Raw genomic sequence first — 26299 nt, forward strand, 5'->3', positions numbered from 1 at the left:
GTTTGCATAAGTGCTCAGTGCTTCATTCGGATGTGGCGTGCTGTATGTGCTAACAGAGGAGCAGTGATGGTGGTTGGTAAAGCCTGGGTAGGTGTGGTGCATAGGGGAAGGACCTCACCTGCCAGTGTAGGAGCCATATTGTCTCATGTTCATGTTTGTGTTCTGGGGCTGGGATCTAGGCATCTGGAATTATGATGTTTGAGGGATTTCTTGGTGTAGCTATCCAGTCTTATCTTTGTTGGGTAGATGTTCCCGTTTTTGGTTGGTGTTGCCCAATCTAGATCCTAGCCAAGTATGGTGACTGTGGGGTTCCCTGGGTCCCAGCCAAGTGTGGTAGGTGTGGGGTTTTGATAAAAAGCTGTTCTGTACATGGGGGGCAGGAGAGTCACAAAGAAATGGAGATGGGCTAGAAGGAAAGACTGAGAGGGGAGGTGGGAAAGGACTAGGGGGATGGAGGTAGGCTTGGAATAGTGGCTCCCAATGGCAGGCTGCAGCAGGACTAAGCCTGGAGATGCTGGAATGGAGGACAGGAAGGATATGAAGGTTCCCTACTTGAGTCCCAGCCTAGTGTGGCAGCTGTGTGTACTTGCTAGAAAGAAGTTCTAAGGGTCTCTGGAATCGCAAAGGACTGGAGATGGGCTCGGAGGACAGGCTGTAGGAAGCCATGGGAAATGAATTGGGAGGGTCCTGGTTCATCACCAGAAGAGTCTAAGACCCTAGGGAGATGAACTATATCTTTATTTTGGGAAAGTAGTTGAATTGGTTGTTTATTGTTAAAGCAAAAGATGGGAGACATCTTAGAGATATTTACCATATTCTCTCTCTCTCTCTCTCTCTCTCTCTCTCTCTCTCTCTCCCTCTTCCTCTCCCCCTCTCTGTCCCCCCTCTCTGTATGTGCATGTGGGTGTAAGCCAGAGGACCCCCTCAGGTTTATTCTTGGGAGCCATTACTTTGTTTTTCTTAGGTAGGGTCTTTCACCAGGGGAACCGCCTGTCTCCTCTCATCTCTACTTCTCCCCTGTAGGAGTTACAACAGTGCATAGTCATGCCTGGCTTTCTCCTGAGGCTCTGAGGACTGATCTCAGATCCTTGTGTTTGCAAGGCAAACACTTTACCAACTGAGCCATCTCCCCAGACCCTATATCCCCCAATTAGTAAGCTTCATTAACGGTAACCTACGAGAAGGGCTTCCCACTGCTGTGCTAATGCTGAGCTGGGATATTGTGATATAAGGTATGTTATTTTGTTACAGAACCACACCTGCTCATTTATTTTTCATTTGCAAACTTCTTACTGTCTTACTGGCTGAGCTGCTCTGTGTGTTGTGCACTCCTTCTGTGCAGAGCCCACACTCGGTGTCATGCTGAGGGGGTGCAGAGGCGAGCTTTCTCGGCTCCCTCTTGAGCAGCTATAGATTCCTCCAATCCCAAGCTTCCCCCTTTAATTCTGAAATGTAGTCTTTCATCATCATACATTTCCTCCTTTCCTGTCTTATTTCAACTGAGTTTTTAGATACTTTTAATCTGGATATTAACAAGTCTTCTCACCCCCTAGTCTTAGCTTTTCGTATACATCATATTTTTTTCCCATATTTTCCTTGAAGAGAGTTCCCGAGTCTTCCATACAGAGGTCTGTCCCTGTATCCACTCTATCATTGACCTCATCTGTTCTCATGACTCTATTTCAAATCTGCATTTCTCCTGTTTGTCACCCCCCCCCCAACATACCATTTATTTACTATTGGCAATCTCTCCCCACCACATTGCCTGGCTACTCCAACACTTCTGGTTCAGGTGGGACATCCTCTTTGGCACTCTGCTGTCTGCTTCACAAGACTGAAGATGACTTTAGACGAGTCTGCTTCTTGGGTCTCAGCAGCGAACATAACTACCACAAAGCTGTTTCTCTAGCCTTAGCCTTTGCAATACTACCTCTGCCAGGGGCCCATGACATTCCTCCTGAGCTTGCTCTGGGTTTCCTGGGCTTGCAACATCTTAACCAAGCCATTTCCTTGCAGTGGTAACAGGTTGTGCTGCCTCTTCTGGGCCTTGTTAGGTCAAGGATGTTTCATTATGCCCTCTTATCTAAACACCTGGAGAAGTGGTCCCTTTGTCCTCACTGCAGAGGTCTCTCTCTTTCCTGTCTAACCCCCATATACTTGTTCCAGCAATATCTGGATGAACACCCATTGTCACAAGGCCATGGCAGAATGAGAACAGACTCCTATGCTTGAGTTTCCCACCAAAGCCTCTGCTGTGTCACAGAACCTGCTCTGCCCCTGTGTTTCTCCACTGTGTTCTCTTGTGCCATGCTCACCTGTGTTTCTTCTAGAGTTGAGCCAAGGCAAGTGGCTCTCAGGAGAGGCCCCAGGAACAGTGCCAACAGCATCTTGCACTTGATGGAAATGAAATGCCCAGTATGAAATCCCCAGGCCTTGAATCACTTAAGAGTCAGCATGAGCGTCAGCTGGCCACCCTGGGATCAAGCCTACCCTGGAGTGAAGGCTAGTTCTGTGGGTTCCATCTGCTCCTAGGGTCCCACAGCCACCTGCCTTTCAATCTTCTGAGCTTGTGCAGATGGATTGGGCCATTTCTTTCTGTCCTAGCTACCCAGCCAGCCTATTCTCTACTCCTTGAAAGTCTTCAGTCCTTTGTATAAGTTAATGATGGAATCCCCTCCCAGAATGCACGCTCTTTATGTAAACTGCCCTTCGGTAACATGTTTGTGTGTCTTGTTGGCATTTTGCCCTTAGTGATAGATAGACCCCTGGGTTTTGGTCTTTTGTATAGGTCTTTCTGGCTACTCCAGAATGCGTCACTCCTTCCTACATGACAGGTAGCCTGCTACCATTCTTCAAGACAAATTGATTCTTTTGTTTTGTGAAACCCACGGCTAAATTATATCTTCCTCCACTTGTAACAGAGAGCTGAGGTATGTCAGCTCTCTATTGCTATAACAAAACACCATAGATAATCACCTTGATATGGGAAAGGGTTTGCTGCAGTTCTTTGATTTCACCGTACAGTTGTCTTGCCCACTGCTTTTGCTCCATGGTGAGGCACCACATCATGGTGGAAGTACACAGATGAGGAAGCTGTTAGCCTCGTGAAACAGCAGAGAAAGGGCTGGGGCCTTTCTGACAAGGGCCTGACTCCATTAGCCCAGCTTCTTTATACCAGCTCTACCTCCTAAAGGTCCCATCACCTCACAGTAGCACAATAGGCTGGGAACCATTTCATCGGAACTCAGGCTTTCAGGAGACAGCAGTCTGAGCACCTTGTGTTTATCTTCATAGGTTGCTCTGACCCTTGGCTTTGAGGAGCAGTCATTTCCATTTATGTTGAACCTCCTTATTGCCTTATGTGTAATAGACTGACAATTGAGAGAATTTTTTTCTTAAATTAACCAGACAGTGATGAGTTCCCAAAGAGTACTGAATGTAGTCATTTGGTCATGATAAAAAGGCCCATTATTTGCTAACAAATGCTGATTTCTTTCCAAAGTATTGTTACAACAATGTAAGCCAATTTGTATTAATTTTAGCTGCTACTAGTTAAAATTAATTGAATACCAACTAAGAGCTGATCATGTTCTTGAAATCCTCTGAGGGCTTGTGAATAATGAAAAATACACTTTAATTAAAAAGCTCTAAGCAGAAAGTGTTCAGTCCAGGAAGAACAGTTTCCAAGGCTTCCTGCCTTGCTTTGCGGGCTTGCTGGGGAGTGTAGTTTCTCAGGTATTTGACATGCTGGTTGTTATTACAGGCGAAGCAGTACCCCTACATCCTATACTTCCATGTCTAAAACCCCATACCATTCTCTTTCCTGTGTTCACAGGTTGTTTACAATGGATGGACATCTTTTGGATGACTCAAAGAATTTGCAAGACAATTGTTTTTATGTTGCTGCAGGACTGGAGACTTTCAAATCCATTCCTTACTGGAAGTCCTCATGGGTCCCCAGTGAGGTCCAGCAGTGAGTATAACTTGTACCTTTCTTTCAAATTTTAAAAAAATCTGCCTGTCTGTCTAGCTGCCCATCCATCCATCCATCCATCCATCCATCCATCCATCCATCCATTTATCCATCCATTTATCCATCCATTTATCCATCCATCCATCCATCCATCCATCCATCCATCCATCCATCCATCCATCCATCCATATCCATGGGGAGATCAGAGGATAACTTGTGGGAGTTGGTTCTCTTCTTTTTCATTGTGGGTCCTGGGGATCTAACTCAGGCTGTCAGGTTCAGTGTCAAGTGCCTTTACCCACTTAGCCATCTTCTTGGCCTCTCTGCCTTTTTATTTTGAGTGTTGTTGACATTTACCTTTTTTTCTATGTCCTTTCCAAAATATGTTGAGTTCAGTTACTGGTTACTTTTCAGTAGTGAAACTTGATGTGTGTGTGATGTCTGTCTGTCTGTCTATCATCTATCATCTATCTATCATGTATTATCTATCTACTATCAGTCAATTATTTATTTATCATTTATCTACCTATTTATACTTACACTCTCTACATGTGCTTACATTTGCATGTATATAGATAGACATTTTGAACCTTGCATTTCTAAAATTAGTCATGCACAATTTCTGAGAGCCTGGAGTCTACACTGTGAACACAAACAGGCCAGGACAGTGGTTCTCTGAGAATAGTGTTGGAGAGGCCCATTGGGTTGTGTGTGTGTGTGTGTGTGTGTGTGTGTGTGTGTGTGTGCAACTGCTGGTGCAGGCCTCCAGTGCTCATGAGGTAGGGAGGAGAGTATAGAAGCATGAAAATGGTCACTCAGACCAGGGTTTTAGTTTTATGTCTGGTGGTGTTTAGAGGATAGGCAGGTTTTGAATCTCAGTTCTGCCACTAATCAGCTCTGATGTGTGGGGTGAACTTGCATCTCTTAGGTCTTGGTTACTTGCAGAGCAGCCAGCCAGCTCTTGCTTCACTGGATAATGGTGAGAGCTGCACAAACAAGTGATAGCTATGTGTATAATCCATGCTTTGGAAAGCATCCAAATCATTAAAATGTCAGGCTTCCTCTAGCATTAGACAGAACCTGTTATCATGCCACTCTAGACCAGGCACTACCCTACTATAGTAAACCTGTGGCCATCTGATTTTCGAAGATGATCTTGCCTTTTCTTCCAAACCAGGAGATGGCCGCTGTCATTGGCTAGGTCTTTGGTACAGAGCAGGTCTCCTTTCTCAGTCAAGAATGTTCCTGTAGTTTATAAAGACAAGGGGCATCTGAGCTGAGCTTAAATGTATTAATTGTCTGTCTTTTGCCTTTCAGGAGGTTTGGGGCCAATGATAAATGCACACAAACAAAGAAAAGAGTAAGTTCTGAAAGGAAAATGACCACTGTTATTGATTCTGTTGATACCTGGTAGTCTGAGAACCTTGGGTGGCAAATAACTTTAAGAGAACAGGGAAGAGCTAGACCTACCCACGTGAGAGGAAGGAGGAAGATGGAGTGTGTTGGCTTAGATTTTTCAAAACTTACTTTAATAAGGATTTTTAAAACACTTTAACCTCCTTTCTAGCCCACCACCCACTATAGAGGTAGTGGAAAGGAAAGGTTAATAGGGCAAAGGAGGATGCAGACCTGTTTAGAAATAGTTCTTTGGGCTGATTCCAATCTTCATTGTTAGGATAGCAGCAGTTTAATTTACATAAATCAGCAGCAGTGGCTCGATCCACTCACAAACACCATTCAGGAATCAGCAACAGTAGTTCTATCCAGAAGAAACCATGAGGCTTTGACAATTGGCCAGGATCTGCAGAAGCAGCAAGAAGCTGCTAGGACACCACCAGAAGTTCTTTGGTGCTTTTTTTTCTATGAAGTCATGACAAACGATGATCAACAAAGAAGGCAAGTTGAACCAATGCCACAGCATCATCAGTGAAAACCAGCATCAGCAAAGCCCAAGGAAGACAGCAAAGTGTGGCAAGGCGAACCAATGCCACACAGCATCATCCACTGTCTGTTGGGTTATATTTATACCCTTTTCCAAACATCACATGTTCTTTCAAGTGTCTGCTCTAGCAAAACATTGCATGCCCTTTTTTTCCAGGTAGCTCCCAGAAAAACACCATGTGTCTGTTCTCAGCAAAGCATCCTCCCATGTGCCTGCTTCAGCAAAAACATTCTTTCATAAGACAGTTTCCAGAAAAACAATTCATGACATAACTGAGTGGCCAAAGAAACCAGAAATTCCCACTTCAGTGGTGTTTTCTTTGGAGCTTGGATCCTAGGGAGGCACACAGAGATGGCACTGCAATCTGCTCTGAGAGCTCAGGCACTCAGATCAGCACACCGGGGATTGGGCATAGATCATCTTTTAAATTTGAAATTTGTCTTTTAAAATGTATTTACACTATAAAGCAGAGGCTATTGAGCACTCAGTGAGCATTTTACAAGAACAGTATAGAGCTTTGGACACACATACTGTCAGTGTTAAATGGGGTACATCGCAGTGTATTGAAATACTACTACTAAAATTAGATCTGCTGAGATCCTGCTTTCTGTACACAACTCTGGTTTACTGTAACACCCTTTAAAGCCATCAGGGGGCATTTAACTTGGTCTCTTGTGTGAGGTGAACATTTATATAGTTGGCTGAATTTGCTTCCAAATACTTGAATTAAATCAAGGGGGTGGGGAAGAAAAAAGACAAATAAAAAAAAGGAGAAGAAATTATTTGCAGCACAAAGATTGGTGGGGTATTAAGACTTTGGTTTTGTGATGACCATGTACTTTATTGTTATTGTCTACAGATAGTATACAAATTGTAAAAAAAAAAAAAAAAAAAATCAGGTTTCCCTTACTGTGCTGTGGTATGGTTGATTTTTGAGCCTTGTTTTGCATATACACTGTCTACTGGGGCAGATTTAGAGTGCTTCTGAGCAGTAGCTTTTGGTAGGCTTCAATGTATGTCCTCAAAAGACTGGAGGAGTCCCTTTTGTGTCACCTCTGGTGCAATACCCAAGCCCATCTTAGACTTGGAAGCCACATGACCTCCAGCAGTGGATCTGGAAGGAGGCAGGACTATTACTTTGCCCCTTTCAGAAGGAAAAGGGAGGAGAATGGTGAGACCCAGAGAGGCTTCTTGGGTTCCTGGGTTTCTTATCCTTGTCCACCCCAAGGACCAAGGATTCAACGTGGCCTCTACTCCTGACACCTTTTTTTCTTAATCTGCATATTAGGTGGAGTCCAAAGTAAAAGAACCTCTTCAAAATGACAGTGTACCACCTAAAAGTCAGGATTCTGTTTATTATGCCAAAGAGAAAAAGCAGATGGACACAGAACCTTTAATTCAAAGTGGTGCAGGTAATGGGGTGTTTCATCTCCTGCAGGCTACAAAAAGTGCTTTCTCTGTATGTGTGCATATGTGGTATGTATGTTGTGTATAGTGTACATGTGTGTATTGTTTGTATATGTTTCACATGTGTGATATATATGTGTGTATAGTATGCATGGTTGTGTGTGTATATGTTGTGTGTAGTGTATGTGTGTGTATGTGTAGGGGATAGGTGGCATATGTATGGAATATAAGGTGTATGTGTGTATATGTATGGTGTATGTATAATGTGTACATGTAGGGGTGTGTGATTTACATTTGTGTATTGTGTATATAAGTATGATGTGTATAGTATACATGTGTGTATTTGTATATGTATGGTGTACATGGTGTATGTTTGTGTATATGTTTGATGTGTGTGGTCTATGTGTGTAGTGTGTATATGTATGGGGTATACTATGTGTGTATGTGTATACACACACACTATATATAGTGTGTATATATATGTATGACATGTCAGTGTGTGTTTTATAGTGTATATGTGTATGGTGTATGTGGTATATGTGTATGCATAAAGTGTATATGTAGGGTATGCACTTCAGACAAAGCTTATTCTGTAACCTCTTTTCTTAGAACTACTTGATTATCAAGCCTTATAATCTCAGCTTGAGGAGAAGCAGTAGGCTGCTGATAAGATCAGTAACATTACAAAGCTGAGGACAATGGGAGTTTAAGTAGGAAGCCTTAAAAATGTCATATATAAAGTAAATTCCACATTTACATCTACACGAGGACCATAGATACCTCTGCTACGTCAATTGAGCCCATCTTTTGAGGGATCCTTGAACATACAGCTATTTAGCTTGTTCCTGTGTACCTTTAGAAGCGGGATCCAGACCTCACTGTAAAATGAGATAGTTACGATAGCTCTCACCATGCCTACTCTCATTCTTAATGTTGTACGGTCCTCTCTGCTGCATTCTTTTGGGTGCTTAGGTCTAATGAGGCCCTTCCTGAGGTATGTCTCCATTTCTAGTCTGACAGACAGTGGGGGGGGGGGGACTTCTTAGTGTCTGGTTATAAGCACACACAGGAAGCAGGTGTGGGAGATGTCCCTCCTACACAGCTCTACCGACGAAAGCATGTAGGAGAAGACTCTCCCACACTACTCTACAGTCAGGAAACAGGTAAGAGATGTCCCTCCTACATTGCTCTGCAGACAGGAAGCAGGCAGGGAGACATTCCTCCCACATTCCTCTATAGACAGGGAGCAGGTGAGAGATTGGGCGATTTGGGAAGCCCCTGGACAGAGATGTTCAAGGTTTCAAGGTTCTAGGACCTTTGTAGAAGTATAGAGACTAGACAGGCTCTGCAAAAATTGGGGCCCACTGAGCTGAGGCCTCTACAGAAGCAAAGACAGAGAGGAGAGAGCAGATGGGCAGTGGGAGTGTGTGGAGTTGGGGATTTACCCCATTTGGGCTTCTGTTTGATGGTATAAGAAACTCAGGAGCTGCTGAAGTAAAACTTTGATTTGGGTCAGAAAATATAAATTGTGGGTCAGTTTCTCTATTCGTTTGAAAGGATTGTCTGTTACTTTCCCTCAGAAGGTGATGTATATAAAGCACAGACACCTGCTAAGGAGGCCCAAGAAGCACTGGAAGTCAAGGAGGACCCAGAGGTGAAGGTGGAGGTGCCAGTCGATCAGGTGGGTAGCAAGGGCTGGTATAATTTTGACTCAATTGTGTCAGCCTTGACTTCTCCTATTCCTACTTCAGCCTCACCCCCAAGTTCTCCCTGGCCTCTAGAAGGTTCTGTGTATGACCAGTTAACTACTTACCCATCCTTAGAGTCCCCATGTCAGACATTTTTTTTGCCCTCCTCAAGCACTTGTGCTGAAAGGGCCATGGATAACTGTCACCTGTTACTGTCTCTGCCCCTATCTAAATTGTGAATGCCACAGAGTAGGGGTAGCAGTCTGCTTTGCTCAAGATTGACTCCCCAGTGCCTGTTAAGGCTCCTGGCAAGCACACAACCCTTCAGCTTCGTCTGTGGGAGAATGGAATGAGAAATAAAATCAGTGCTCTCCGTGTGCTTGCCCACAGATGGAGGTGACTTGTGAGGATGGCCAAGGAAGGCTGCACATTGGGTACCTGGTGTAGTGTTCTAAATCTGGTACCGTCTAGTCACTGTCTCCTCTGCAGGAGGAGCAATGGCTAGAGAGTCTCAAGATAGTCTCAGGGGAGAGGAGAGAAGCATGGAGAAGGGAAGGGGTAGTGACTGCGGGGTCTCTACGCTGGTGACTAGACAGCGGGAAGGAAAACCAGTGTGAAAGGGAGCCAGATGAGGGCTGCAGGTGTGAACCTCAGGGAGCTGGCAGGTGCAGGGAGGGATGGGTATGAACAGGCTGTGGGCTGGTGAGCTCTGGCCTTACTTGCTCCATAAGAACTTTTCCCACCCAGTTCATTTCAATAGCCCGCACCTGGGCTCCCCTCATTCTCCTGTGAAGGATTGTTTTAGGAAACCCAAAATCTTACAACTTCTTGCTCTGTAATGTCTTTCTTATAGCATGGTTTTAGCATACTCCAGCCATTTGCTGGCTTCCCACTTCTTGGGCATTGGTCCTTTCTCCGTGTGTGTCCAGCTGCAGCTTCCAAGTCACAGTGATGTTATTTACTCTTCTCTTTGACATGACAAAACTGAGCAGGCTTGTTTTTTTTTTTTTTTTTCCTCTCCTTTTTATTCAATAAAGTCGTATTTATTTTATTTATTTATTTACAAATGTACACTCGCTTGAACTCTTCACGCATCTTCACCAGCAGCTGTGGCTTCCATCCCTTGTGACCCTGCTGTAAATTACTTGGGCTCTGTGCTCTGAAATCAGCTCTATAAATGCTTTTCTAGGCAGCTCCTGAAGGGCTGTCCAGGCCAGGGAACCCCAAATCTTTTGTCTCTCAGAGACTGCAGCTGGGCTGGTCAGATTAGAGCTGGGGACTTTCACACAGGGCGAGTGGCTGAGCTTGCCCTCAGCTTTGGCCTTTGGACTTCTCTTTGGCCTTGTTCCTAGACTGATTTATTGGGCCATTGTCTGTCTTCTTGTTATCCTTGGGTGTCAGAATCAAGCTCAGAGAGCAGTGTCAGCTTCTGCAATTTCACTAGGATGTTGGACAAAAAGCCATTTTTCTTAAAACTCTATCCATTTAAATAGTTTTGGGCCTTTAGAGACTCATTGTAATGAGAAAATTGTTGCTGTATCTATAATCATTTTTATGTGATGTTGGTCCCTGTTACTGATGAATTATTTTGTGTGTTCTGTGTTATAAATCAACATTTCCAGTATGAATTTTACTATTTATGTCCTTTTTATTTCTCTTTGCTGTACAGGGTTTCACTGTGTAGCCCTGGCTAGCCTGGAATTGGTTATGTAGACAAGATGACTGTGAACTCACAGAGATCCATCCGCCTCTGCCTCCCAAGGCTGGGATTAAAGCTGTCTACTGCCATGCCTGGCCAATATCACTGTAATTTGTGTACAGTGGATATGTACACTTCAGTTACCTGTGCGTTTGACATCCATTGTGTTTGACACTGTGGTGTGGTTTTTCTCACTGTAGTGTAGTGTGGTCTGAGAGGAAGGAAAGGGTCAGGTGCTAACGCAGGGTTTCCTATGGAATGAGCTGCTTTGGAGGAAGAAGAGTCAGGCAGGTGAGGGCGGTGGCCTCTCCTGGATTCTCCTGTCCAGCATCAGGCTATGGTAAGAGATGCTTGGAAACAGGATAATCTACTGATTCTTCTCTCCTCTGGAAAGAGATGAGGGCCACTGAATTATTGCCTTTTCTTTGTCCAAAGTCTAGAAACTTCCCCTAGAACCCAGTACCTTTCTGTCATTTTGGGAAACACTTAAATCTGCTCAGAGGCCAAAGAAGAGGGCAGCTGATTGGTTGCAGGCAGGAGGGTAGGAAACATGACTTGAGAGGCTGATTGTCATTCTTCTGTGTTCAATTTCATTGTGTGTTTAAAATGTTTTTAGACAAGGTCTCACTATGTAGTCCTGGCTGGCCTGCTACTCACAGAGATCCACCTGCCTCTGCTGGAATTGAAGACATATGTGACTTGGCTCCTTCCAATTTTGACTTTATTTATTTAGTTTGTGTATGGGCGTCTGTTTGCCACAGTGTGTGGGTAAGTCAGAGGAAAACATGTAGGAGATTATTTGCTTTCTATGTGGGTCCTGGGGATTGAATTTAGATCATCATGCTTGGTGGCAAGCACCTTCACCCACTGAACCATCTCACTGGCTCCTCATTGTGCATTTTGACCCAGATTTCTACAGTGTTCCTATCTCCTGCCTTTAGAAAAATCCCCTTTTAGGTTGTGTCCATATATGTATATAAAACTTTATGACTAGATCCACACACTTTTGATCATGCAGACCTCTTTTGTTTTTGTTCTCCATCTTCTGTCGCTTGGCTTCTACCAAAGGCACGTTTACAGTTTGATTTCTGAAGTGCCCTAGTTTACTAGCATACTTTGAAGACTTCGCATTATATCCAAGCTTTCAACTCAGAAGCTCATTTTTAGTTTTACTTGTTTTAATTTTAGGTGCATGGGTTCCTAGTGGCTAGAGATGTTGGAACTCCCTGGAGCTGCAGTTACAGGCAGTGTGAGCCACATAACTAGGGCACTGGGATCCAACTTGAGTCCTCTGCAAGAGGACTACCATCTGGGGCTCATGCTGGCACCAGTCTCTTTAATGCCTGCTGCCTTTTCCTCTCCCCTCTTTTTTCCTCTCCTCCCCCTTCCAAGCTATGCATTTTTGTATCTTCCCGCTCTTTTGCTATAGTGCTTAGAGCAGTGAGTAGTAACCATGCCATAGCCTGGATGTTCTCCTGGTTTGAAATCACCAAATAACTTAGTTTATTAATTTTGAATTCAGCCACACTCAATTTTGTTTTTAAGACAGAATTTCTTTCTTCCTTCCTTTTCTTTCTTCCTTCCTTCCTTTTTCTTTTTCTTGTGTGTGTGTGTGTGTGTGTGTGTATAGCTTTGGCTGTCCTGGCACTCACTCTGTAGACCAGGCTGTCCTTGAACTCAGAGATCCACCTGCTTCTGCCTCCTGAGTGCTGGGATTAAAGGTGTGTACTACTACCATCCAGCCCACACTCAAAATTTTTAACACACAAACTAGCCAGATTTTGTGCCAGGAAATAAAGTGAGTGGCCTGTAGCCCTATTGCCTGTAGGTTTTTTGTTCCACTTTGAAACCTCAGTAGCAAGGTTTCCATTGTCTGAGTTCTTTTGGTGTTTTGTTTTTCCAAACATCTACTAGAATGTTCCATTAAGCTGTGTTTACTGCATTCTATGGCTTCTTTAGCCTAAAGCTTCAGTTCTTCCTCATTTCCCCCAGAAATCAGTTGCAGAAAACTATGACCACCCAGTCAGGTTTACCACAGCAATAGCCTGACTTCTTGGTACAGTTGTCTGCATTAGTTATTTTTCTCAGTGCTGGGAGGCAGTGAGGGGCAACAAAAACCAATTTAATCAAATAATCTTGGTTGGGAAGTATAATGGTGGATCGTGAGGAGGCAATCACATTTTATCTGCACCTAGGAGATAATTGGCACTCATATATAATCACCAATGATTTTAAATTTAATATGCACATGGTTCTATTTCAGAAGACAGGGATTTGTGCCATTCCTAGGTGATAAGTCCTCCAGGTGAGACTTGGGAAGGGTGGACTGATAGAAACTGTGAGGGACTGATCCTGATATCTGATCTGGGTACCTGAGCCTGGGCCATTTGTAACAAGCGGAGGCTTGTTAGCGCCTTGTTCTGGAGGCTGGAAAGTCCAGTGTGGAGGCATTAGTGAGCGACTTAGGTGCTATGTCATCACATGGTGAGACGGTGAAACCTTTCACACAAGTGCAGCTTGTGGTGGGACACTCAGCACCTCCCACTGTTGCTGTGCAGATGACTGTCCATCAGGAAGTGGGGGAGGGATGAGCACTTGGCACTGACAGCTGCTGGAGTTCAGAGTCACAGTGAAAGCTGAGTCTTTGCTTCGATACCAGCACAGCATATCCTGACTGCACCTCCTGGGCTTATCCCCCATAAAGTCAAGAACAAGTCGCTGGCTGAGCTGAGAGGATGGTCTGATCAGGAGGTCAGCAAGGCTCCTGTTCTCTGAGGATTGCCTAATTAGAAGACTTGTGTGGAGTAATGGAGCTGGAGAGCTTTGGGGTCTCTAGGTATAGAGAGTGACTCAGTGGAAGCCAAGGAAGGCCCTGTGGGTATTTGCTTTAATGAAATAGATTAAAAACACAATTAGCTTCTGCATCCAGGCACACTGTCTGTAAAGGATGGAAAACTCACAGAGCAGATTAAGCATGGAGCATGTAACTGTCACAGAGCACCTGCGAGCCATGCAGAGGCCTCGGTGAGATGGAAGGTTCTAGAGGCAGCAGGTTCAGCTCATCAGGTGTAATGAGTATTCCTGTTCTCCCATCACGCCTCCTGCCTTCCTCTACGCACTGACTTTGGTCTCAGGCTTGCTAGCTCAGGGAGCTGCCTCAGTTCTGTAGCAAGTATGAGGCAAGACTGCTGTTGAGGAGGTCAGAGGCTGCCTCAGTTCAGTAGAGACACATTTCTCGAGGGGCCCTTGAAAGACCTTTTTAGACTTTAGTCTCTATCTAGTCCCCCTCATAGCTAGGCAGAGGCATCTGAGCCCTGATGGTCAGTCAGGTTCACTTCTGGGGTCTGGTTCCCCTAAAGTTTATGACTGACACTTGAAAAAAATAGTTGCATCTTAGTTTGTAAACAACGAACAAGGTAAAGATGGCTTGGAGATTGGCAGTGTCACATCAGGTCATGAGTGTTTATCTGCACTTATGCACCCTTCTCAGTATCGGGGAAGATGTCTGTCCTGCAGCTTCTCCAGGCTTTAAACAGGGGCACTGACCCCTAAGAGCCACTCAGAAGCCTGGCACTTTAGGTTAATAAGGTGTCTTGTCCCCCACCCCCACATCCAACTTCTCCTGCCTTTGGGATCCTACCTGTCTAGAATGTCAAAATCCTCCTGTTATAGGCGAGCAGGAACCCTGCTTTGACCATCCTGCAGTCCCAGAGTGCTGTGCCTCACCTGAGGCAAGTTTTGCAGTGCTGTCCTGGCTGCAGGAATGCACTTCCGGTTCCTGTTTTTGCTTATTAGTATCCTATATCCTTCACATTAAATTAAACGTCACCAGAGGCAAGCTTTCACTGGCCTCCTATCTATGTTAAACACTGTTTTGCTCTCTCTCGACCCGTGTCTCTCCATCACATCTCACAGTTGTAGCTCTGTACTCAAGCGCTGTCGGTTTAATGAATGCTCGTTTCTTCAGACGACTTCAGCTTCTTGAGGATGTGTTTGTTTGCACTCAAGATCTCTGGTGTCTCTAACAGAGTGGAATTCAAAGCAGTGGGTGTCCTTTTTGTGTTTATTGGATGAATGAGTGACGCAGTGTTGGCTGTCACATCAGATAACCTTTGAAGAGTTTTGAAAAATCTGTTTTTGTGTAGTTTGCACAGTCCTTGCACATAGGATTAGGGTTACTTGTCTATGACACTGTAGGAATGTAACATCCATGCCACCCTGGCGAGCTAATGAGATTGGGGCATTGGCCACTAGCCCACGTGTCTGTACAGCACGTACACCTCTACTTTAACATGCCCTAGGACAGCTGGCAGCAGTTGTCTTTGCTCAGGGTAGCTCTTTGCCTGTTGTCAGTTCTTTACCGTTTAAGCTCAGGTGTGCTGTGTGTCCTACCTTCCCCAGCCAGTGGGGGCAGCTCCAGCCTCTTGCCTTGACTCAGTGTCCTTGGGATCAGGACAGTAGAGAGGATTTCCCCCTCCCCCCCCTTGGATGTCCTGGGAAATGTGATGAAGGATGAGGGTTCTGGCTAAACCCCTGGGGAGATGTGGTGCACACACATGGCTTACTGCTGTCAAGTCAGTCTGTCTCAGCAGATGTGGCAGTGAAATGCAAGTGACCCACTGACAGAACTGCTCAAAAGAGAGTGGGGAGAGGGAGAGGGTGCTGAGCACCGACAAAGTTGGCTCACTGACTCTTTTTCACACATCCCCAAGACCTGGGAAGGGTAAGGAGCTGAGGGAGGACACGCTGCTCTGAGGGCTGAGAGCAGTCAGGCTGCAGGGGGCACCTACAGAATGGGGAACAGCCCTTTGGCTGGAGGCACTTGTCATGGCTATAGCATTTTAATTAATGAATCAATTAATTACAAATATTTGTTGATATATTTGTATTTATGCACGAGGGTGTGTGCTTGCCACAGCAAGAGTGCAAAGATCTGGACAACTTTGTGTGTCAGCTGTTGTTTATAGAGCATCCCTTCTGTACCCCAGGCTAACTGACTCAGGAACTGATGGGGGAATCTCTTGCCTCTATCTCCTGTCTCACAATAGGAGTACTTGAGGAGTACAGATAGGCACATCGGTGTCCAGCTTTCACATGGGTTATGGGGATCCAGACTTAGGTCTTCAGACTTATGCTGCAAGTGTCGATCTACTCACTGGGTCAACTCCCTGGATCCTTATTTATTTATTTACTTATTTATTTCTGAGACAGGGACTTGCTAGCCTTAAACTTTCCCTGTAGCCCTGACTACCCTCAAACGTGTGCTTTTCCTGCCTCACCCTCCTAAGTTCAGGTATGGGGTTACATGCTCATCTCCTGGCATTCCTGTTTTCATGAAAAGATGTTACAGAACCTCTCTCTAAAGATTTCTCCATTTCCTTGGTGGAACTACTGATAAAAATGAAGAAATCCTGTGTTTGGAATACCTGCACTTCCCACTTCCAGTTCTGTCTGTAGAACTGGTCTGGAATGGCACAATGGGTTCCCGTGCTCTCTGCTTTTTCAAAGGAGTTTGGCACTGACCGTGGCTCAGCTTGGTCATGCATTTTCTCCCCAGGCACCAGCTGAAATTGTTAAAGAAATTGATGAGATAGGTGATAGCAGCCCTGGCTTGGAAAGCGGCATGGTGAGTGAATTTCGTTTTACTTTTGATAGTAGCGTTATAAACCACCTTTTTTTGAGATAGGCTGGGCAGAGTTCATGGTTGATGGTCAAGGATCTGGGAACACAGACTGGTCCCAGATCACAGATGCAAATCAGAGTGTATTTCAGGAAGGCACAGGGGTAATTCTAATCTCCTCTGTACCTGTCTTAACTATTCTTTCACTGTACATCCCATCATAGTCTAGGCAGGTTGGGGTGGTGAAGAACAGCAGCCTCTGTGAGGGTAGCTTCCTGTAGTGAGACAGCCATTCACACCAGTGGGTGCTATGTCCACAGCCCCTGTCTGGGAGGTCAGGCTGTGTTTGGCTATCTGCAGATGGCAGCTCAGGTTGGTGCAGGACACAGGGCTGTAGCTTTTTGCTTATTCTTCCTGTCCAGGTGTCCTGGAAACGTCGTCTGGGGAGGCAGGTGTTCCGGGGTCTCTTGAGTCCAGGTGGTGACGAGTCTACATAATATGTACACACTGGGAAAACAAAATATACTTTACATATGCGATCATGATTATGCCGCTAAGGAATGAATTGTGGTGGTTTGTTTTCAACCTTCTATCTCCAGGTGTTTTTCAAAGTAGTTTACGTTTCAGATATTTGGCCAGGCTGACATAGTGCCCTTCACAGCTGCAAACAAACACGGGCTTCAAGGATGACGGAAGGGTGCCAGAGATACCCCAGAGTTAGTTTCTTTCTTTCTTTCTTTCTTTCTTTCTTTCTTTCTTTCTTTCTTTCTTTCTTTCTTCCTTCCTTCCTTCCTTCCTTCCTTCCTTCCTTCCTTTTTCTTTCTTTTTTTTTCCCAGTTTGACAAGTGACCTTTGAAGGAAGGTGAAGGAGCCATAGGACATTAGTTAGGTTTTTATAGGTTTTAATAGACAGACTAGAGGAGGTTGGGTATCTTAAGGAGTCAGAGAAAATGGCACACTCACAGAATACATCCTTCCTCTGTATACATCCCCAAAGAGCTTGGGTTTGGGGGTGGTTTGTAGTGAGAGGGGTTACTGGGTGTGTCTGGAATAGGGGGTACTTTTGAATGAGGAACTAGGGTTAATTTTAATTTCTTGGGTGTCACAGAGTAAGGCTATTCTGGGAACAGGAATAATAATGAAGGAGGTTGTCCCAGAGGATCAAAGGTTAAGGGTAAAAGAGACTACTTGTTCCCACAGAGAAGAGAAGATGCTATTGAGTTCATGGCAGGGATGCACATACATCTCAAAGCTCTCTTTATGGGGCATCTGCACCAAGTCCACCCTGTCACCCTGATTCACTGGGGGAAATCTGTATAGGCTCCTAGGAGGGGTTTTATGTATTGGTAACCTGGTACTAGCCTATGACAGATTAAATTTTGTAGAATGATTCAAAATATTTCCCTTAATGAGAACAACGTTGTAGGAATAGCTACAGATATAAGTACCCCATCTTTAGAGAAGGGACCAAGGCCTAAGTTTTGGGGTGAAAGGTGGCAGAGAGCAGGCACTCTTCCTTCTGCTAACAAGCTCTAGGAAGGTTATGTGGGCAAGTCAGAGTAGAACAGGGCTTGGGGTAGCATGCTGGGATACCCTGAGTACTTCTGAGTACCCCATGGGCACACATTAGTGCTGGCCCAGCTCTTTAAAGTAGACATTAAAAACATGTAAAAGAGGGAAAACAACTTGTTAACATTTCAGTCTGAAATCAATGAATGGGACTCTGGATTTCAATCCGGATTTGACCCACACCCAAAATCTGAGTATTCCCTGCAGTGAGCCCAACCAGTTACTGGCTTTTCTTCTCAATAGGTATTTGCTGTCGGTTTTCCAGTCCATTTCTCACAGACAGGGGAGAACCAACTGCCTGGTGTTCTGCCTGAGAGTGGTTGGTTCTTCCAAGTCTGTGCCCTCTCCTTTGCTTTCAGGGATGCCCTGCACAAACGTCTCTGCTGTTCTCTTTTTCTCTCTATTGGTATGAAATACCCCATGAATTTGAAATCGTTTGACCCCAAGATCTTCCAAGCCATGTCTTGCAAGGTTCTGAGTGATCCAGTATTTGTGTGCATTATCATAGTAAGCAGTGGCCCCGAGAGAGAAGCCACACCCCACTGGTTTTCCTGACCAGCAGGCCACTGTGCTGCATGCCCCCTCTTAATGAGTCATTTGTACAGTCATTGATGAGTCTACTTTTAGGGCATTTGAGACTGACTGTATTAAGTTTCATAGACACGTTAGTGTCGGCTGTCTGCTGTTAAGATGGACCCTGTCATCCCTAAGCAACTGAAATGGTTTCATCATTTTACATGTCTTCCAGACTTGTTTAAAAAGTTACTTGTGACAGAGTCATTCAAATTTAAATATTTAATCCAAAAATAAAATGCTGTAAGAGACATTGTTAGTATGAACAGTATCTTAAAATATATTTCTGATATTTGGTCACAGATTTTTCTAATACTTTTTTGGTGGTAAAAACATATAAACGTTGCTATCTTGATAGTGTTTAAGCACTGACTCCAGCAGCATTGCTTACATTCATGCTCTACACACCGTCTATTCCTAAGACAGTTTCATCCACCACACAGTCCGTCCGGGAAGCAGACTCCCTCTCCTCTGACTCCTCCAGTTCCGAGGATCAGCGCTAAAGCCCTTGAGAGCCTCAGCCTGAAGGAGCTTTTCAGATGAATTTGTTAGGATTGAGACCCTCCTTAGGCCCAGGAGTTGTGGAAAAGTGTGCTCATTTTTGTTATGATATGTGTAAAATAAAAATTAAAAAAAAAATAGAGCCATGCGTCCGTGTGAGAGTTCTTCCTCCTGAGGACCCTGGAATAGGTGTAGTGGGCAGTCACAACAACCCTGACAACAGCCATACTCAAGACTGTCCTCATCATCAAAGTGGAAAGTTACTAACATTAATGAATGGGCAAAGCCCTTCTGTGAAGTAAAAATGAAATGTGTACTTTGTCCTTTCGCATGCTTCAACTTGTCTTCATTGAAGGTGACTTTAATTACACTGGGTGAATGCTACTGCACTCAGGAGGACTAGAATACTCTCCAGCTTTAGAAATTACATTTACTTATGCTTCTATTTACTTCTTTGCTATGTGCATACTATGGTGCACATGTGGAGGTCCTGGGATGGCTTGCATAAGTCAGTAGACCCTTCTCCCCTGTAGACCCTGGGAATAGAACTCAGACCATCAGGTTGGTGGGAGGCACCTTTAATAGCTGCACCAATCTCACCAGCCCTGCTCTCCAGATCCCAATGGCCCGATCTGTGCAGTACCACTGGTTGTAAATGATTTATAGAGAAACAATGCTTTACAATTCTATACAATCTGATCATTTTGTAAAACCAGATGTAAAGTTTTGGAAACATGAATTTTCTTTTCAGAATATAGAAGAAAAGTCTGATTGGCAGTGTATGCCCAGACAATGCGTGATTAGGACTCTGTGTAGATAGCCTGCATTTCCCACCCCTCTCCAGTCCAGGTCTGCAGGCCAGCTCCGTAGGGTGCCATAGAGAAGCCTTTCACTTGGAAATGCCAAATTCCATGGGACTTCAAGGGTTTCCTGACATTGGGTTGCCAATCTTTATTTATTTTTTTTTTTAAAGTTTTTCCTACCTTGAAGAATCTATATATAAAAGCTTCAGGGGCTGGAGGGATACCTTGAAGTGCCTGATCTGAAAGCACAAGGACTTGAGCATAGATCCCCAGCATCCACACAGACACAGAGGATGGTAGTGTACACACATCCTCAGTGAGTGTAGTGCATGTGTGGAGTGAGGTGTGGAGCCAGGCAGAGTCCTGAAGCTCCCTCATGAGCCAGCCTAGCGAAATAGATGAATAGATGAGCCCCAGGTTTGGTGAGATCCTGTCTTAGAAAATAAGGTTGAGAGAAATCCAGGAAGACACCTTACCCTGGTATTTACATGCATGAGCACATATGCATGTATACCTGTAAATACCCACACAAACAATACATTACAACACACACACACACACACACACACACACACACACACCCCTCTGAGAGGGAGCACAGGAGGAACTGACTTTAAATTTTAGGTGATGAGATTCTTTTCTCCCCCAAAACAGACTTTGTAACTTCTTGCTGGTGTTTTGCGTGTACAAGCTGTCTGTCCTGTCCTGTCCTCTGTCAGTCCAGTTTGAGTCCCTCCATATCTCCCAGAGATGATGCCTTCTTTTCTTAGCTCCCTGGATTCCCTGTGTGTCTTCTCCATGGCTCTCTAGCCATTTACTCTTCTCCTGCCATCTGGTCAGTCTGGCTCTTCTTAGAGTTATCTGTCTACCTGAGCCTGGGTTCCATTTGTGTTCTTATCATCTTCAGCACTCCTCCCATTCCCAGGCACACAGAACTTACTGATCTTGAACTGATGGAGAACTTGGCAGACACCAAGTAACCTTTGAGCCTCCAGGAAGGCAGCATGGGGCCAGTTAAAGGCACAGAGTGCTAGAATCGGGTGTTAGTCTCAAGATCCTCCATCACTTGTAAGAAGTGATCATCCCCAAAGATGTAATGGGTTTCTAAGTGGAAAACCAGGGTTTTGTCTTTGAAAAAAAAATTAATGAGGTTAAAAGTCAACCAAAGCAAAGAGGAAATACCTGCAACACAAATCAATGTTTCTTAATTTGAAAGATCTCCTAATGTCATGAATACAGTGACAGCCCAATAATAGAAGGCAGATGAAAAGAGTAGAAAACTCATTGAAATGACAGCTCCTGAAGTTCTAATCTCCATGTCTCAGTCCTATTTAAGGAAGAGTGAATAAGCAATGTGGTGTTTGCCACTTAACTCAGGTCGATGATGCCCAGTGCTTAATAAATTTAATTAATGATTTCTTACAGAGTGTCCTGGCAGATAGCTGACAATATTTATGTAAATATAGATACAGAAAAGCTGCTGTAGTACTTCTTAGGTTGGCTTATGAATTGGTGCAGTCTTTTAAAGATTATGCTTTAAAAGTTAAATCATGTATATGTGCATATCTATGTATGAATTTGTGCACATGAGTACAGTGTTCACGAAGAGCAGAAGAGGGCATCAGATCCTCTGGAGCTGGAGTAACACACAGTTGTGAGTATCTCAACATGGGTGCTGGGAACCAAATTCTGGTCCTTTACAAGAGCAGCAAGCATTCTTAAACCCAGAGACATCTCTTCAGCCCCTTGGTGCATCCTTTCAGAAGTGGAATTTTGCTTTTTATTAGAATTAAATCTACAGTCTTTCCAAGCTATCAAAATGATAACTAGGAATTGCCCACAAGCATATTAATTGATAACAAGTGGTAGAGACAAATGTGACATTCACTCATGGGACCTGGCTAATTTGTAATTCTGCCATAGAATGAGCGGGAGGGCAGTTGACAGTGAAATTTGTGGGCTGATCTGGACATATGGAAGGGTGGAACTTCTCAGAGGTTAATTAGGCAAAACCAAACCAAAGTGCAACAGAATAGAAGGCGGTTACCTTCTTGTGGCCGTGACCACATGCTAGTAGAACAAAACATGGAAGGAAGACGTCGGTGGATCCTGCTTTCAGAGACTGTCCACCCGTTATTGCATAGGCACAGCATAGTTCATGGTGGTGGTAACACATGGGAGATCAGGAAGAAGAGATAAAGCTGGAACCAGGGGAGTGTGCAACCTTCGAAGGCCCTTCTCAAGTGGTCCAGTCCCTCTATGTCTAATCTCCTAAAGCTGCCATGGCCTCTCTAGGCAGCAGCATCAGCTGGGGAGCACGTCTTCAAGACATGAGCCTGTGGAGACATTTCACACTCAGACCCCATAAACGTTTAACAAGATGAACATAAAATGTGTTTAGAAAGGGAAAAGTATATGCTAAGGGAAAAGGGAGGAGGAATCAAGAAGATTGGGGCAAGTGGATGCAGCCTGGAGCGGGTTTGGGACTTAGCATGAAACTTTGTGGTAGTTTTGATGTGGAAGAATTTGTGCTAACTGAGGAGGGGAGAAAAGATGGGAGAGGCTAAGAATTTATTTATGGCACCTTTCTTGCAGATACCTGATTACCATATATACCTTTTTTTTTTTTTAATAATAGGAAAAGGAAGTGGAAAGGCTTTATGAAGATATTGACAGAAAGGTTTGTATCAACAAACTGTAGCTTTGCATTTCTCTTGCGAAAGACAGGGTGCTCCCTGGATCGTCCAATCTATCAGGTGCCTCTTAGGAATGTAAGTTCCTTACCTGTCAGAAATCCTGGCCCAGTTCTTGCGGGTAAGAAAACAAAGTCAGAGGTAAAGAAACACCCTCCTAGCATTTCAGACAGGCAGAGGCTCTACTGTGAAGACAGCCTTAGACAGCCCTTCCAAGGAGCTCTCCCTGAGGAGAAACACTTCAGTTTCCTAGGCAGTGGTAACAATTTCATGTTTTCATTGCAGCCTTGTGCTATGAGGGACATGTTACCTCCCCCATGTGTGTATGTGTAAGCCCCAGACAGTGTCCCCCTCACCTTCAGCTTTGTGTTAAGTAGGATTAAATGATCATGATTGCTACGTGAATGTTGATAGTGACTTTTGGTTGAGTATGTCTAATTTATTCCCCTTACCCTTCGGTTCACTTGGGCAGTTTATTGCTTCATCGAGAACATGGGACATGCATGGAAATGTGAAGGTCAGTTATGTCATCAAAGCTGCTGTGGGTAGCTCAGCCTAGAGTCATATGTTGGGTCCACAGTTATCAGGATGGTGGCTGTGGGAATTCACCTAAAACCCGCAGGCTCTACTTCTCTTCTGTTAAAGTTTCATTGCTTAATCATAACAAAGTCCAACTCTAGAGTGTTGATAAAACCTGCTCGGGGTTGTTGTTTTCTTTGTATTAACTGATTTCTGTTATCTTTTTATTAACTGGGGGGGGGGGAGGGGAAGAGGGGAGGGTGGCTCTGTGAGCTCCAGGCTCCGTAGACTATAACTTGCGGACAACCATGCTAGGTAGCACTGGTGTGTTGTGTCAGCTCTTCTCTAGGTGTCACTGTGAAGTGACTTGCCCTCTGTGTACTTTGTGCTTTAACCACCATTTTCCAAGTTTGCAGACTCGAGAATCAGTGAGACACGGACCTGCAAAATCCTATAAAACATGACCTCTCTGTGTAACACAGGGATGGTGTGATTTTACTTATGCCACTGTTAAGCTGCAGGATGAATGTTTGTGTACCTCTGCGTGAAATCCGGCTGGTGGTCATTAAACCCTGAGTTAAAAAGCAGGGCATCAGCTCAGCTATCTGTCATCTTGTCTGGGGAACAGTGGTCAGTCTTTCCAACAGGGCTGGAGAGACAACTATGTACACAGTGATTCCTCATCAATGTAAATGGTGTAAGTGTCAAGCAAGTCTTCAGAATATTCATCACTTGTCTGGCACATGTGTTATTTGTCCTCCAAGCCAAGACAGAGTTTTTCTGTGTAGTCCTGCCTATCTGGAACTCACTCTGTAGACAAGGTAGGTTGGCCTCGAGCTCACAGAGATCCACTTGCCTTTGCTTTCTGAGTGCCGTGATTAAAAGTGTGCGCCACCACTGCCCAACTGTTATTTGCTCTTTTACTCAGAAAAAAAAAGCCAAAAATTATGTAATGAAAAGTTTTAGCACTCAGGAGGTGGAATTCTGTGAGTTCAAGGACAGATTGATCTACATGGTGAGTTCCAGGGCAATCAAAAGTATTTCGTGAGACCCTGACTCAAAAAACAAAACAACAAATGGTTTTAGATTCGGAGCCACATGGAGTGTGGGTAGTGGGTAGTTGTATCACTTTGAGCTTTAGTTCCTCTGTCTACGAAAGTGGGATAACTTCCAAGTAATGAAGCCAGTCCACATTTCCTAACAGTGGCAAGTTGTGAATAATTGATGCATACCACAGGACCTCCAGGAGGAAGACAGACAAAGAAAGTGAGGTGTCAAGTGTCTAGCACCTGTATCTTCCACCCATAACCTGTTTTCCTCCGTCTAGAAGCTGTTTTTGCTACTACATGTGCTTTAAGATTGGCTTCCATTGTTTGCCTTCTCTTTCTTTCTTTCTTTCTTTCTTTCTTTCTTTCTTTCTTTCTTTCATGTGGTATTTTAATTTTAACAAATGTAGGCTGGAATTGGAAGTACATGACTTTAATCCTAGTACTTGGAAGGCTGATTCCTACTTCCATGCCAGCATGGGCCACATAGTGGAGATACTTCAACAGGAATAACAACAACAAAAACCTGGACCAACCAAACAGACTCCCCCCCCCAACCCCCCAATTGAGAAACCAAAGAAGACATCACTCCCTAATTATGTAGTTAATACATAATACAAATAAGATATGATTCCTAATATTAATTCTATGAATTAATATTGAGGTCATTTTCAGTGTTTAAAATTTCATTCCTGTTATACTTTGGAATGTTCTTACTGGTTTGAGATGGGTTTAGGCTTGTTTCGTTCCTATCAGGAATGTCAGCATCAGTAACAGACCACAGTGGGTCTTGTTTCTGCTGAGCTCCCCCAGGGCACCCTACAAGTGTTGTTCTGTGGTGTCATCTGTTTTAACATTTTAGATGAAAATTAAGAAAGTCAGGTTCAGTTTTTGTACTGAACAAGCACTCAGTTTGATTTCTTTTTTTTTTTTTTTCCCATGAGACTCAGCGAGAGAATCACACGGGAGGTAGAGACAGCGGGATTCGAACTCGCAAAGGAGGGCACGGAGGCCCTCTGGCGGGCTGACGCTTAATGCGTGCGCCACCGCTGGCTTGCTTCAGTTTGATTTCTTACATGGTATATTTTTGAAGTTACAATTAAAATCAAAAGCAAAAGCTATAAAGGAAAAAAGGAAACAGACTTGACAACAGATGACGTTCTATGTCACCAGTCTAGGTGTTAGATTGTTCTACTGCTAGCCTGTCCTGTATTTGTCTGATAAGAACTTTCTAGATCACAGTACCAAACACTGGAGGGCCCTGGGCATAAAGGTTCTTGTTTTTATCATACAGTATGACTACTGGATCCTTTCTGATGTCTGAGTATCCATGGTTGCCGTAGTGACAAGTTCAAGTACAAAGAACAATGGAGATGGAAAGATAATTGTGCATGTTTTTAAGAGGCTTCAAAATCAATTATGAATAATTATGATTAAAATAAGTTTTGCTATCTGAAAACAAGTACCTAACATGAGGTTATTAGCATTCACATTAACTCCCTTAGAGATATATTTTATAAGTTCGATGATAATGTTAAGCCTCTTCAAATGTGTATACTTAGACTAATGCCAATGCTGGTTGAACATCACAGGCAGGGTATTTTCTGGAAAAGTATTAGTTTTTTTTTTCTTCCTTTACGCATCTGTATTTTGGTGCATCTGGAAACAAATGTGGGAAATCACCAAGCAACATGTGAGCATATGGCTGGTATCAAATATGTCCTTTGGTATACTTGCAAACCTAAAACATGTGCATGCAATTGTTTGAAATCTTGATGTCAAAATAGAAATATTTAGAATGTAATGTAAGTCTAGAATCTTCCCTTGTCTGGCCTGGCAGTGATGTGTTGAGTGTCTGGTTACTCAGAGGCAGGGTTGTGCCTTCTCTGCAATAAGTGGTTAGTGTGTTTTGGCAAGTTCATCAGCTAATGCTCCAGCCCAAGAAAGTTCTGTTGGGCTGTTGATGTAGAGAAACAGTGCCAGGCGAGCAGTGGGACAAGTGCGTCACAGGGGGACTGCTGGCCCTGCTCTGCAGCTGTGTGTGATTTCTCACAGAGTACCACCTGTCCTTTTACATCCAGATTTCCCGACTTTTATGAAGGAAGTGCTGGCTCCCACAGTTCTCTTGAAGAAACGCCTTGCCTTACGCTGCCAATTCTCATGTTCACCTGACTTAAGTTTATTTCTCTAGACTGATCTTTAAGCATTTCCTAGCCTATGTGTTTGTTTCAAGTAGCACCCGAGGAAATGTGTGGTCTCAACACTC

The 26299-nt window shown here is 44.1% G+C and overlaps 1 protein-coding gene across 4 annotated transcripts in view; it reads left to right on the forward strand.

Annotated features, from left to right (window-relative positions):
• Dcdc2c (doublecortin domain containing 2C) overlaps positions 1-26299 on the forward strand; it is a 67210-nt gene that overhangs the window by 14880 nt on the left and 26031 nt on the right. For 2 of the 4 annotated variants that reach the window (XM_034514471.2, XM_076942049.1), the window contains exons 5-10: positions 3836-3973; positions 5291-5333; positions 7204-7327; positions 8903-9003; positions 16267-16335; positions 22414-22455. In XM_034514471.2, the coding sequence (XP_034370362.1) occupies positions 3836-3973; positions 5291-5333; positions 7204-7327; positions 8903-9003; positions 16267-16335; positions 22414-22455 (517 nt within the window). Of the gene's footprint in view, positions 1-3835; positions 3974-5290; positions 5334-7203; positions 7328-8902; positions 9004-16266; positions 16336-16751; positions 18888-22413; positions 22456-22940; positions 22986-26299 lie in introns of those variants that run through there. The other 2 variants (XM_076942050.1, XM_034514473.2) reach the window with 2 other exon arrangements.

This window comes from Arvicanthis niloticus, chromosome 11 (assembly GCF_011762505.2).
Source record: "Arvicanthis niloticus isolate mArvNil1 chromosome 11, mArvNil1.pat.X, whole genome shotgun sequence".
In the NCBI taxonomy this organism is placed as follows: Eukaryota; Metazoa; Chordata; class Mammalia; order Rodentia; family Muridae; genus Arvicanthis; species Arvicanthis niloticus.